This window comes from Theropithecus gelada, chromosome 14, assembly GCF_003255815.1.
Source record: "Theropithecus gelada isolate Dixy chromosome 14, Tgel_1.0, whole genome shotgun sequence".
Classification (NCBI taxonomy): Eukaryota; Metazoa; Chordata; class Mammalia; order Primates; family Cercopithecidae; genus Theropithecus; species Theropithecus gelada.
Genome location: NC_037682.1, coordinates 105,436,341 through 105,450,395, shown reverse-complemented (window position 1 = coordinate 105,450,395; position 14,055 = coordinate 105,436,341). Strand labels below are relative to the sequence as shown.

Below are 14,055 nucleotides of genomic sequence, written 5' to 3'. Positions count from 1 at the left end.
AGATGCTAAGACCTTTGTACAATTCTTTATCAGAGCCTTCAGTAGCCTCTTCTCATGGGGTTCGCTGCTTGTCATCTGAGCATGCTGTGATTGTAAAGGAGCAAACTGCCCAGGCTATTGCAAACACAGCCCGTGCCTATGAGAAGAGCGGTGTAGAAGCGGCACTGAGTGAGGTGAGAATGACTGGGAAGTCCAAGTTCAGGAGGGCCAGGCTTTCAGCAGCAAGGGCCAGTTTCCTCACATTTCTGTTATTCTGTGTCTCTGCTGCATTTAACCAACCCCTTTTTATTTCTCCTGTTTTTTCTTACTCTTTCTCCCAACTCTGCTGCCACAGCTTAAAGAAGCTGAACCCAAGAAGCCCATGCCCCAGGAAACAAACCTTGCAGAGCAGTCAGAACAGCCCCCAAAGGCTAATGATGCAGAGTCTACTGCCCAGCCTAATTCTGAGGTCTCTGAAGTCGAGATTCCCAGTGTGGGAAGGATTCTGGTTAGATCTGATGCAGATGGATATGATGAGGAGGTACAGAGATGAGTGCAGGATTTAGCTGTTTGTTGTCAGTCTTATATTTCCTTTTCTTGTGACTGTTTTAAGGTATCTGCCAATAGCTGATATTTTCTCATTGCAACAAATGATTGTCAAGAAAGGCTATTTGGTTTTAACCTTAGTTACCATTATTTAAAAGATAGCTGTGTTTCTGTTGTATAGCGCTCCTAGCATATGTGTATCTACCCAGGCTTATACTTAATGGGGCCACTGCAGAGTCTAGATTGCTCAGAAAAGTAAAATTTACTTCTATTTTTGGTATTATGGATGAAAGATTGCCTCTAATTTAAAGTAGGGAATCTTTTTTTTCTGGATATTAGTCCATTATTTTACTTCCAGATATAAATTTTTCAGTTGTCCAGTGAGCTGAACAAATGTGGGTTAAAGTTATTTTTAATTCTAAAGCTTTAGGAAGAAGCTATAGAACCCCAAGTTATTTGTTGTCTGTCTCCTCTTCAATTGCACTGCACGTAAACAGTAATGAATTCTGTCTCTCTCAGATTTCTATTTTTTTCCTGTGGGGTATTTAAAAAAAAATCATTGACAAGGCCGGGCATGGAGGCACACGCCTGTGATCCCAGCCCTTTGGGAGGCCAAAGTGGGTGGATCACTTGAGGTCAGGAGTTCAAGACCAGCCTGGTCAACATGGTGAAACCTGTCTACTAAAAATACAAAAATTAGCTGGGTGTGGTGGTGTGCACCTGTAATCCCAGCTACTTGGGAGGCTAAGGCAGGAGAACCGCTTGAATCCGGGAGGCGCAGGTTTCAGTGAGCTGAGATCGCACCATTGCACTGCAGCCTGGGTGACAGAGCGAGAGTCTGTCTCCCTATCCCCGCAAAAAAAAAATCCTTGAAAAGTTTTCACTTTATGGAGTCATATTTTTATAGTCCCTAGTTTCCAGACTCTTTTAAATGTATTGTTCATCCTAATAAAACTAAAGTATTTGTGTGTGTAAGATACACACCCAAAGTACAGAACTAAATTGGAATTCTGACCTTAGACACTTCCCCTCTGAGAACTATAATTTAACTGAATTCTTCAGCAGTGCCATATTGGGAGATATTTTTAGGCTTACATCTTTCTTCATCCTACTAAATTAGAACATATAGTGTAGGAATAGCTTGTCTTGGGCAGGGTGTTGACATTATATAGAAGGACAGAGGTGGTGGGTGCACATAGGAATGGGTGTGTGAAACTCAGCTTGCAATACATGTTAGCCAAAGAGCACACTGCTCTACTGCCCTTTAGCACTCTGTTCAGCCTGCTTTCATACAGTCTCCTGCTGAACCTTTCTTCTCTCCTTTCTCTCTGTGTTTTGTGCCCCCTTGTGGTAGGTGATGCTGAGCCCTGCCATGCAAGGGGTCATCCTGGCCATAGCTAAAGCCCGTCAGACCTTTGACCGAGATGGGTCTGAAGCAGGGCTGATTAAGGTATCAATGTTTTTAAAATTCTAATTCTTACAACACAGGCATCGTAATATTGGGGAAATAATTCTATAAGAAGGGAAAAAATGGGATTAAGGCTAGGTATGGTGGTGTGTGCATGTAGTCCCAGCTACTCAGGAAGCTGAAGTAGAGGCTCACTTGAGCCCAGGAGTTGGAGGCTGAAATGTACTGTGATTGCACCACTGCACTCCAGCCTGGGCAACATAACAAGATCCTATCTCTTAAAAAATAAAAAAATTTTTAAAAAAAGGACTGGGCACAGTGGCTCACACCTGTAATTAAGCACTTTGGGAGGCCCAGGAGGAGGCTTGCTTGAAGCCAGGAGTTCAAAACCAGCCTGGTCAACATAGTGAGACCCCCATCTCTACTAAGGATTTTTTTTTTTTTTAATTAGCTGGGCATGGTAGCACATGCCTGTAGTCCCAGCTAATTTGGAGGCTGAGGCACTTAGCCTAGAGGGCTTTTCATTGTTGTTGTTAGGAGTTGTCTGCTAGTAACACTGAGTTAGATTGTGCCTTTGTAATTTTGAGGCCGTAACAAAGCAGGCCATGTTTTTAAACATACTTGAGTAAAATTGCATTTGTATAGATGCTTAAAGTTTAAGTCATTGACACGTAAGGATCTTCCTTTTATAAAAATTAAAACTAAATATTTGTTTTTCTGAGAACTTCATGAGAAAACTGAATTTCTTAAGAGAACAGCAGGCTGGGCGCAGTGGCTCATGCCTGTAATGCCAGCACTTTGGGAGGCCATGGTGGGTGGATTGCTTGAGCTCAGGAGTTCGAGACCAGCCTGGACAACATGGTGAAACCCCATCTCTATAAAAAATACAAAAATTAACTGTGCATGGTGATGTATGCCTGTAGTCCCAGCTACTTGGGAGGCTGAGGTGGGAGGATCACCTGAGCCCAGGAGTTCAGGGCTGCGGTGAGCTGTGATCATGGCTCTGCACTCCAGCCTGGGTGACAAAGTGAGACCCTGTCTCACATACCAAAAAAAAAAAAAAAATACAGTATGCTTTTGGTGCCAGAATGCTAACAGAGTTTCATCCCTTATGAAATGCAAGAAACTTAAATATTCCATAGTTGCTTTTTTTAGAGTTAAGAGACTGCCTAGCTCCTAAGGCATCAATTTCTGAGTGCAGAAGCCCACAGCACACTATTTTCTAACTATTGATTCTGCCCTTAATAGGCATTCCATGAAGAATACTCCAGGCTTTATCAGCTTGCGAAAGAGACCCCCACCTCTCACAGTGATCCTCGACTTCAACATGTCCTTGTCTACTTTTTCCAAAATGAAGCACCTAAAAGGGTAGTAGAACGAACCCTACTGGAACAGTTTGCAGATAAAAATCTTAGCTATGATGAAAGGTGAGAAGAGAATATTCAGGTGAATTCCTCCTTGGTCTGGGTCAGGCTAGACCGACTCCTCTGTTGGGGAAGTTTTGCCCTGTGCCCTTTCATTGCTTTCTGAACTTTGTCCCACACAGATCAATCAGCATTATGAAGGTGGCTCAAGCGAAACTGAAGGAAATTGGTCCAGATGACATGAATATGGAAGAGTACAAGGTAAAGTCTTTTCTTTTAAGTCTATAGAGCAAAAGCATTAATTCCTGAGGTAAATGATGGTACCTAAGGCAAAATGAACGATTTTGTGCTATCACAAACTGACTTGTTCTCCCACTTTCCCCCAAAAATCGTAGTAAAGAATGGATAAATGATATTTTCTTGCCCTCAGAATAGTAGGTCTCTTTATTTTCATTCTTCAGTTAGAGTGAATCAGCACTTCCCTTAAATACCTATTTTAGCCTTGTCCTAGGCAGTAAAATTCTTGAAATCATGCTTTTGGTTTGTTTTAAATGATACATTTTTTAAAATATGCATTGAAATACATAGCTACACCTTTTCAATTGCATCCTATGTAAAACAATGTTATGTACCACCCAAGGTGTATTCACCACACTTACTCAACTTGAACATTGCTCTGTATGACTAGAAATGTCTGTGTCCTTCCATATTTTCAGTATCTGGATGGTTTTACCAGTCCTAAAGAGGTCATTCACTTAAGTTAGAGCTGAATATCTTTGGCATAGCTGTTAGGATAAAATCCAAAGCTCGTAGGAAATAAATACTTCTGTTACTCAAGTGAAAGGAACAGAACATTGAAAATTAAGGTCAATGGTAGACTTTTATATTAAATGTTGAGTAGGTTTTTATCTGAAAGCTTTTGTTTGTTATTTTTGTGGTTAGCCAGATGTGCTCAATAAATATTTGTAATGAATTTAAAACTTAGATGGAAAGGACACTAACAATTTATTATGATCATAATTATTAATAGTAGTCATTCTTTTTCAGAAGTGGCATGAAGATTATAGTTTGTTCCGAAAAGTGTCTGTGTATCTACTAACAGGCCTAGAACTCTATCAAAAAGGAAAGTATGTTGGCCTTTTATTTTACCAAGGTTATTAGTCAGGATGCTGTTCTCTATAGATGCCTACCTGGGAATACTAAAGAGTCACAGCCAGGCATAAACTCCCTTGTCACATACACTAGTGTGCCTCTTCTCTTCCAGTGCTTCAGTTTTGCTCTAAACATCACACATGGTTTTTCATCCTTCACATAATGAGATGTATTAGCTGAGAGATATGTTGTGCCAGACTGTCTTTGTGATCAATGAAGATGAACTCAGAAAATGAATTTTTGAGTTGACATGGACCCTAGTGAGCACTCCTTGTTTTAGAGATGGGAAAAACTGAGGCCTAGGGAAGGTTCATGATTTGCTTTGGATGGCTAGGCCAATTTGTAGAAGAGCTGAGACTGGCTACAGTCTTTGACCCTTCACTTTTTCATAATTGCAGCCAAGTAGATTCTTGAAATGGGGAAAAGTGAGGTCTAAGCCCTAGATTTTGGTAAAAGAGCACTCAGCTGTTGTTTTTCTCCCATTTTTCTAAGGTACCAAGAGGCACTTTCCTACCTGGTGTATGCCTACCAGAGCAATGCCGCCCTGCTGATGAAGGGGCCCCGCCGGGGGGTCAAGGAATCTGTGATTGCTCTGTACCGAAGAAAATGCCTTCTGGTTTGTACTGTTTGTAAAGCCTTAAGGTTTTTTTGTTGTTTACCTCTGCTCCTTGAAGCCAGGAAAAGATACGGCTTTCAAAACAGAGTATCTTCAGCAGGTTGTAGATTCCTCCCCGCCCTCTGCCCAAATCCCATGAACAGTTTTACATTGGAACAGGTTTCTTTTTCAGTTACTTTTAGTGAATGTCATTCTTCTTCAATGATAACTGATAGACGTTAAGGTGAGAATTAGTCATCCCTCTGTGTGCCCTTCATGTATGCCTGCATTATAGATTTTATCACATTGCTTTCCTACTGGGTTCTAAATTACTTGAGCACAGATCCTTTTCTCACTCAGCCATTTCCTCTGTGCCTGTCATGTAGGAAGCATGTAATAAATGTGTGTGGAAGGAATGCAGCATTTTTTCCATGTTCACGTTTAAGTTGGTAGGTGAAAGTTTTAGTGACTTCTAAGACACTCCATTTTTTAAAAATAAAGGTAGGAACTGTAAGAATTGGTCCTGCTGTTTTGATAACATCATTGTCATATACTAGTGAAGACTAACTCTCTCCTGGCCTGATTTGCACTGTAAAACTACATGGAAAGGCAGACCTACATCCCCTTCCCTCCCCAGGGGTTTATGTGATGTGTGTCCTTCAGAGAACTGTAAAGCGGTGGCCTGCCTTCAGACTGTGGGCTTGTGTGTGTTTTCACCAGTACCCAGCAAATTTGCCCTTCACAGAAGTCAGGGCAATGTTTCTACCACTGCCTTGACCTTGTTCATACTGGATGGGTGAGATTAAGTCATGACATACACTCAATAGCTTTATTTTCTGATTTATACTTTGACATCTGTATTAGTTATAGGTGTGGCAGGGCCACTTTGGAACTGAAAAGGGATCTTGTTGATTTGATGGATCTGAATATTATTAGAGCCATGTTTTTATATTTTAAGTCACCAAATAGATTGACATTTTGAATATCCTACTCAGCTTCTGAAGTAATGCAGCAATAGGAATTTAGACTCTTTCCATTATCCCAACCCCTAGTGTGCATCAGAATCATATAGGGAGCTTGCAGACAGTTGTGAAGCTCAGGCCTCTCCCTAGAGAGTTAAACCAGAATCCCTGAGAAAGACCCTGGGCAGCAGGGTGTCTTCTGCAGGTGATTCTGATGCTCAGAGGAGATGGAGAACCAGTGAACGGGTCTTTGGTTGAAACAGGTGTTAAGCATGACCTTGACTTACAAGTTTAGGCCAGTGGGTCATAAACTTTGCTACACTAGAATCACTTTGGGAGCTTTCATAAAATCCCAATGTCCCGGTCATCTGAACACTAATTAAGTCAGCATATCAGGAGTGGGAACCAGGCATCAGTAGTTTTTAAAGATCCCTAAGTACATCCAATGTGCAGTAAAGTTTGGGAACCCCTTGTTTAGGCTGTTACTAAAGAGATATTTATCTTTTTCAGACTTTTTCCCACCTAATTCTACCTTTTATCTGTAGGAGCTGAATGCCAAAGCAGCTTCTCTCTTTGAAACAAATGATGATCACTCTGTAACTGAGGGCATTAATGTGATGAATGAACTGATCATCCCCTGCATTCACCTTATCATTAATAATGACATTTCCAAGGATGACCTGGATGCCATTGAGGTCATGAGAAACCATTGGTGCTCTTACCTTGGGCAAGATATTGCAGGTATATGCTCTTGCTAATAGTATTGTAAGGTTTTGAGAATTCTAGAAATTGCAGTGTTCTCACTTGATAGCACTGGTTGCCAAACCTTTTTAAGGAATTGGAACCTTCTAGCATATAAGTAAATTAAAAATGGTTCTGCTCTATTGAAACAAGAGGAGGGAACCTGGGCCTCTGCCCCTCTTAACCTCCCTTTTTTAACTTCCCTGTGACTGCCAAATCACCTCCATGGGCAGCCAACAAGCCTGGTTTGAAAAAAGTCACTGCTCTCCAGGAATGTCAGACTTCCATTACTCTCTCATGTGCCAAAAGATGAACTCTTTTATAATTGAAAAATCAAAATCTGACTGGGCACAGTGGCTTACACCTGTAATCCCAGCACTTTGAGAGGCCGAGGTGGGCAGATCACTTGAGGCCAGGAGTTCAAGACCAAGTCTGGCCAACAAGGCGAAACCCTGTCTCTACTAAAAATACAAAAATTAGCCAGGTGTGGTGGCGGGCGCCTGTAATCCCAGCTACTCGGGAGGCTGAGGCAGAATGGTGTGAACCTGGGTGGCGGAGTTTGCAGTGAGCCAAGATAGCACCAGTGCAATCCAGCCTGGGCCACGGAGTGAGACTCCATTAAAAAAATTAAAAAAAATTAAAAAAAAAAATTCATGCAGAGTATGGTTATGGGAGGGAGCCTTGACTAAATTTTTCTGTGGCTTGAAGTTACATAACATATTAACTATGATGACTTCAAAATTAGTTTATTAGTGGAATATCCTTACTTGTTTCAAGCATCTTGAGGAGGGAACCTAAAGCTGGTTGTTTTTAGGTGAGTTCAGTAGACTTGGAAAATTGGTATATATTCTGATATGAATCCTCTTTGTTAGTTTCTCACTGACATAAAGATATTCTATTGATGGGGCTGGGCACAGTGGCTAACGCCTATAATCCCAGCACTTTGGGAGACCGAGGTGGGTGGCTCACTTGAGCCCAGGAGTTCAAGACCAGCCTGGGCAACATAGTGAGAACCTGCCTCTACAAAAAATGAAAACTTAGCTGGGTATAGTGGTGTGCACCTGTAGTCCTAGTTACTCAGGAGCCTGAGGTGAGAGGATTGCTTGAGTCTGGGAGGCTGAGGCTACAGTGACCCGAGATCATACCACTGCACTCCAGCTTGGGCAATGGAGTGAGACCCTATCTTAAAAAAAAAAAAAAAAAAAATCCGTTGACTTGTTCAAGTGTTTAAGTTGATAGTATTTATTTTAAAATTCTGTAATAGCTAGTTGCTATGTCTTTCCCTTTACTGTCTTCAGTTTTTATTTAGACCAAGCTTGTCCAACCTGAAGCCCAAGACAAATTTGTAAACTTTCTTAAAGCATTATGAGGTTTTTTTTTTAAAGCTCGTCAGCCATTGTTAGTGAGGTTCATGTGTGGCCCAGGGAAGCCAAAAGATTGTACACCCCTGATTTGAAACCGTGTGTATACATGGATATATTGTAAACATTTGAAAGAAAATATTACCATCATATCTATATTAGAGTATCATATCTACTTCCTTGTATTTTAAGAAGACAATTGGTTAGAAGACCCTTTCATAATTAAGTAATTATGTAGTGTTATTTTGCCAGCTTCAGGTGGCCTAAAGCAGTGAGCTAAAGTTTGGTTTATTTGCCTTTGCTCCTGGTTTGGCCTGAAGGAATAATTATTTATTAGTAGCTGGCCAGCATAATGCTTTGATGTTTGAGGTTAGGTAAGGGGCTAATAGAAGGCCTTTCAGGCTTATTCACCTTTACTCAGAGATCTGTTTAGCTGTATATGTAACATCTGTTTTCCCTCCACAGAAAATCTGCAGCTGTGCCTAGGGGAGTTTCTACCCAGACTTTTAGATCCTTCTGCAGAAATCATCGTCTTGAAGGAGCCTCCAACTATTCGACCCAATTCTCCTTATGACCTATGTAGCCGATTTGCAGCTGTCATGGAGTCAATTCAAGGAGTTTCAACTGTGACAGTGAAATAAGCTCCCACATGTTCAAGGCCATTTTGGTTTCTGGCTGCCTGCCTCTTGCACAGAAGTTCGTTGTCACAGTGCTCACCTTGGGAAGAGCATTAGATGGGCACATAAGATTCCGATTCAGACCCCAACCATGCTGCATGTGTAAAGAAGGATTGAAAATAAAATTGCACTTTTTAGGTACAAAATTATAAAAGCTATTTCACTAGAAAAGGCAGAAAGCAGTGTATTAAGGTGTTGAATTACACCAGAAGACCTGAAATGCCTTGTACCTACAACAATGCTTAGGCTTTTCTAAGCCTCTTGCCACTTTTAAAATTATCCTTCAGGCATAAATATTTTGGACAGCAGAATAGAAGAATGATTCATGAGAACCTAAACCAGATGAACATCTACTAGTTATTTTATCAAATACAGATGACATTTAAAAATTCTTAACTGCAAGAGATTAGAAGTACAAACCTTGCCTGACTCTTGACAGGAGATGACAAAATGGGTTGCTGATGAACCGCGCCCTTTTATATGTGGGTAGAATATAAGATCACATGGCAGTAAGATGTTGAAAAGTCAAAAGAGACCTGTCTCTCTCCTTTCTTTTCTATCTTTTAAATAAACCAGAAAACCTCATACTCAGTCCTCAGTGAAAGAAAGGAAAGCGTTAAGGACTTTAGACAGAACAGCATTGTGTAACTTGACTGAAGATCATGCATTAATAGTTGTTAGGCATTTAGGTAAAATTTTCTAATACATAAAACAGTCAAAAACAGTCAATAAGGCTTCTGCTGGCCCAAAGACTATTTTAGTTCACTTCCTCTTTTTTGCTCTTTTTTTTTTTTTTCTGAGACAGTCTCACTGGGTCGCCCAGGCTGGCGTTCAGTGGCGCAGTCTCAGCTCACTGCAAACTCCGTCTCCTGGGCTCAGGTGATTCTCGTGCCTCAGTCTCCCGAATAGCTGGAATTACAGGCGTGTGCCACCACACCTGGCTAATTTTTGTATTTTTAGTAGAGATGGGGTTTCACCGTATTGGCCAGGCTGATCTCTAACTCCTGGCCTCACGTGATCTGCCTGCCTCAGCCTCCCAAAGTCTGGGATTGCAGACGAGCCACCATACCCGGCCTTCTTTTTTGCCCTTAAAAGTAAGGGATGTGGGTTTGTTTAAAAAAACAAAAAAAAAACAAAAAAAAAAGCGAAAGAAAAAAGCAGCATACATATGCAAAACTATATATATATGTATATGTAGAGAAAAATACTTCCCACTGATCATTTTTAAAAGGCTTCTGATTGGATATTGTGTTTTAACCAAATTTTAAAGATTAATGGAATCATGAAAGGGAAGAACTCTTGATACAACTATGCAGATTTTATAAATGTGCAATAAAAGTATTTGTTTTACCTTTGGTGTGCAGTATGGTCTTTATTTAAATATGTATTTTCCATTTGGGAAATAGACGTACTTGGTATTTGTCTTGTTCCAATTTTTTTCTTTAAAACCAAAAAGCAGATTAAAGGGTTGATAAACTTGATGGGGACTGAAGTGCCAGTGTTTGAAATAAAAGGCAACAGTCAATTCTTGAGCAGCACCTAGTGATAACTGATACTTTTTAATCTCATTGGCTATTTGCATTGCATGTAAGCTCATCTACTTTGTAATTTGTCAAATTTTAGAATGCAAAACCAGCAATTTTCTTACAATGGAGTTTCTTATATAGTCATCCCTCAGCAGACACTGGCAATTGCTTCCAGGACCCCTGCATATACCAAAATCCATGCATACTCAAATTCTGTAGTTGGCTTTGCAGAACCTACATATAGGAAAAGACCCTCCATATGCTTGGGTTTTCGCATCCTGTGAATACTCTTATTTTCAATCTGCGTTTGGTTGAAAAAAACTTCATGTAAGTGGACTCAGTAGTTCAAACCTATGTTTTTCAGGGATCAAACTGTACTTTGATTAATGGTAGGCCATGTTTTACAGATACTCAGAGGTGCTTTAGTGTTTTAAAACTCATTGCAAAGATTTGTTTCATGGGAAGTTCATCAGTTTTCTTACTGATTACCTTTTACAGTTTAACATTCTGTGTACCACCATTTGCCTTTCACTTTTTAATCCCTGTCAATATTGAGTCCTGTGTGCAGTGCTTCAGTTATATTATTTTACTTAACACTGGGATGACGATAGGCACCATGATTTATCCAAGGTCATAGATCTTGTAAGTGGTAGAACTAGCACACTAATCCTTGGTGTGTCTGACTTCATAGCCTGTGCTTTTAACAACTGTTCAACTGTCTTTGGTAGTCATGTAAAATATTTTGTTTTGTGTCTCCTTCACAGTAGTTATTTCCTGGTCAGCTATTGGGAATCTACAGTTGGCCAAGAAAGGAACAGGTGGACATCTGGAGTGTGTGGTGCTGAGTGGTCTGTATCATTTGGATCCACCAGGGGGAGTCCTGAGAACTATTAATAGTTTCTTACTCCTAACAGTAGCTGACTACCTTGAGGTACAACCAAAGGCCTCCACAAACTAAGGTCTCAGACTGGTTTGTTTGTTTTTTTCACAGCTGTCAGGCTAAGCATTTTTTTTTTCTTTTCAGAGAGGGTCTCACTCTATCCCCCAGGCTGGAGTGAGTGGCATGATCTCAGCTCACTGCAGCCTCCGCCTCCTGGGCTCAAATGATCCTTCCACCTCAGCCTCCCAAGTAACTGAGACTACAGGTGTGCACCATCACACCCCGCTAATTTTTGTATTTTTAGTGGAGGTGGGGTTTTGCTGTGTTGCCCAGACAGGTCTCAAATGATCCCTTCGCCTTGGCCTCGCAAAGTGCTGGGATTACAGGCATGAGCCACTGTGTCTGGCCTGGTTTTTACCTTTTTAAAGACTTGAGAAGAATAAGGACATGGGGAAGAAGAAATCTATGTGACCCTTACCCAAAATGATTCAAGAGTTTGAGCAGGATACCTCACCTCAGCATAAATTCTCTTGAGACTAGATTTAGACTGGGTTAACTGGAATTGCAATCATCTTCTGTTTGGATTTGTTAGCTCCTTTAAGAACTAGCAGGCATGCTAACTCATTTTTACCCTATCCACTTCAAGAACATATGAGGTAGATAACATATAACAAAACAATTTAGTGAATAAGAGACAAGGATCAAGTGGAGTGCTGGGAATGTAGCAAGGGTAGGATAGATGGGATGGTGTCAGAAGTCTTGTAGCTGTTAGTTTATTCATTTTCCTTGCTCAGTTTATTGGATTTCATTGTATGACCATATTCACCATTTATTGTCCTTTGAGCTCCCCATTTTTGGCTGCTAATGCACAATCCTACCAAGAACATTCATTGTACATGTCTTGATGCACACATGAGTGCATTTCTGTTGGTGTATAACTACAAGTAAAATTACCAGGTCATATAACCAAAATGGTTATACCAGTTTGATCCCACCGTCGGTTTGTGAGTTCCAGTTGCTCCATATGCTTGTCAACATTTGGTTTTATCAGTATTTTTAATTTTGATAATCTCGTGGTTTCGATGTGCACTTCCTGAATGCTAACATCGAGCCTCTCTATGTACTTACTGGCCTTTGGTCATTGTTTTTTTGTAAAATACCTATTTAGGTCTTTTGTTCATTTTTGTTGTTGGATTTATTGTCTCTAACCTAATGATTTATAGGAGTTCTTTATATCTTCTAGCTATGGAGCCCTTATTGGTTGTATGCATTGCATGTATCTTCTTCAACTCTGGCTTTTCACTCTTGGTGTCTTGATGAAAATAAGTTTTTGATATGAATATATTTGAATCTATTCATCTTTTCTTTCATGCTTAGTGCTTATAATGTCCTCTTGAAATTATTACCCAAGGTCATAAAGATATTCCGTTACCTTTGGGAAGTTTCACCTTTTTTGAGACAGAGTCTCGCTCTGTCACCCAGGCTGGAGTGCAGTGACACGATCTCGGCTCACTGCAGCCTCTGCCTCTCGGGTTCCAGCGATTCTCCTGCCTCAGCCTCCCAGGTAGCTGGGATTATAGGCAAGCGCCACTTTGCCCGGCAACTTTTTGTATTTTTAGTAGAGACGGGATTTCACCATGTTGGCTAGGCTGGTCTTGAACTCCTGACCTCAGGTGATCTGCCCGCCTCGGCCTCCCAAAGTGCTAGGATTACAGGTGTGAGCCACCATGCCCAGGCAAGTTTCACCTTTGATAGTTGATGGACCAAGCCCTGTTTATTGAAAATATTGTCCATTTTCCAGTGCCTTGCAATGCTACTAGTTTTGTCATAAATCAGGTGTGTTCACAGGGGTCTGTTTCTGGGCTCTTTTGCCTGTTCCATTATCCTATTTGTCTGCTTGTACAAATAACACACTTTTTTTTTTTTCCCGAGACAGAGTCTTGCTCTGTCACCTAGGCTGGAGTGCAGTGGTGTGATCTCAGCTCACTGCGAGCTCTGCCTTAGGGTTCAAGTGATTCTCCTGCCTCAGCCTCCTCACGTAGTTGGGACTACAGGCCCATGCCACCACACCCGGCTAATTTTTGTATTTTTAGTAGAGATGGGGTTTTGCCATTCTGGCCAGGGTGGTCTTGAACTCCTGACCTCAGGTGATCTGCCCTCCTTGGCCTCCCAAAGTGCTCAGATTACAGGCGTGAGCCACCGTACCCGGCCTTCACACTTTCTTAATTAGTATAGCTTTGTAACAAGTCTTTATTTCTTGATTTCTGGTAAAACAACTTCCCCCCAGTTTTGTACTTCAAGATTGTGTTGGCTATTCATTTTTTGTTTGTTTGAACAGGGTCTCGTCACCCAGGCTGGAGTGCAGTGGTGTGATCATGGTTCACTGCAGCCTCAACCTCCCAGATTCAAGTGATCCTCCCACCTAGGCCTCTTGAGTAGCTGGGACAACAGTAGCTTGCCACAAGACCTGGTTAATTTTTATATTTTTTGTAGAGATGGGGGTCTTACTATGTTGCCCAGGTTGGTCTTGAACTCCTGTGCTCAAGTGATCCTCCCAGCTAGGCCTCCCAAAGTGCTAGGATTACAGGCGTGAGCCACTGAGGCTTGCCTCTTGGCTATTCTTGATCCTTTGCATTTTGGCATACATTTTAGGATCATTTTGTTAGTTTTACACATGCACACACAAATCTCCAGCTATTTTTTATTAAGTTTACAGTGACGAGATAATTTGGGAAAAACTGACATCTGCATGGTGTATCTTTTTTTTTTTTTTGAGATGGAGTCTCGCTGTGTTGCCCAGGCTGGAGTGCAGTGGCAGGATCTCGGCTCACTGCAAGCTCCGCTTCCCGGACCCACGCCATTCT

At 41.2% G+C, this 14,055-nt stretch overlaps 1 protein-coding gene across 21 annotated transcripts in view; it reads left to right on the top strand.

Annotated features, from left to right (window-relative positions):
- The window catches only part of USP28 (ubiquitin specific peptidase 28), an 80,347-nt gene extending 70,212 nt beyond the window's left edge, over positions 1-10,135 (top strand). For 11 of the 21 annotated variants that reach the window (XM_025357702.1, XM_025357695.1, XM_025357705.1 and 8 more), the window contains 8 exons: positions 34-173; positions 1,880-1,975; positions 3,182-3,360; positions 3,480-3,558; positions 4,345-4,424; positions 4,942-5,065; positions 6,552-6,747; positions 8,574-10,135. In XM_025357702.1, the coding sequence (XP_025213487.1) occupies positions 34-173; positions 1,880-1,975; positions 3,182-3,360; positions 3,480-3,558; positions 4,345-4,424; positions 4,942-5,065; positions 6,552-6,747; positions 8,574-8,749 (1,070 nt within the window). In that variant the 3' untranslated portion in view covers positions 8,750-10,135. Of the gene's footprint in view, positions 1-33; positions 174-334; positions 521-1,879; positions 1,976-3,181; positions 3,361-3,479; positions 3,559-4,344; positions 4,425-4,941; positions 5,066-6,551; positions 6,748-8,573 lie in introns of all 21 variants that reach the window. The other 10 variants (XM_025357699.1, XM_025357698.1, XM_025357700.1 and 7 more) reach the window with 2 other exon arrangements.
- The last annotated feature ends 3,920 nt before the right edge of the window (positions 10,136-14,055 follow it).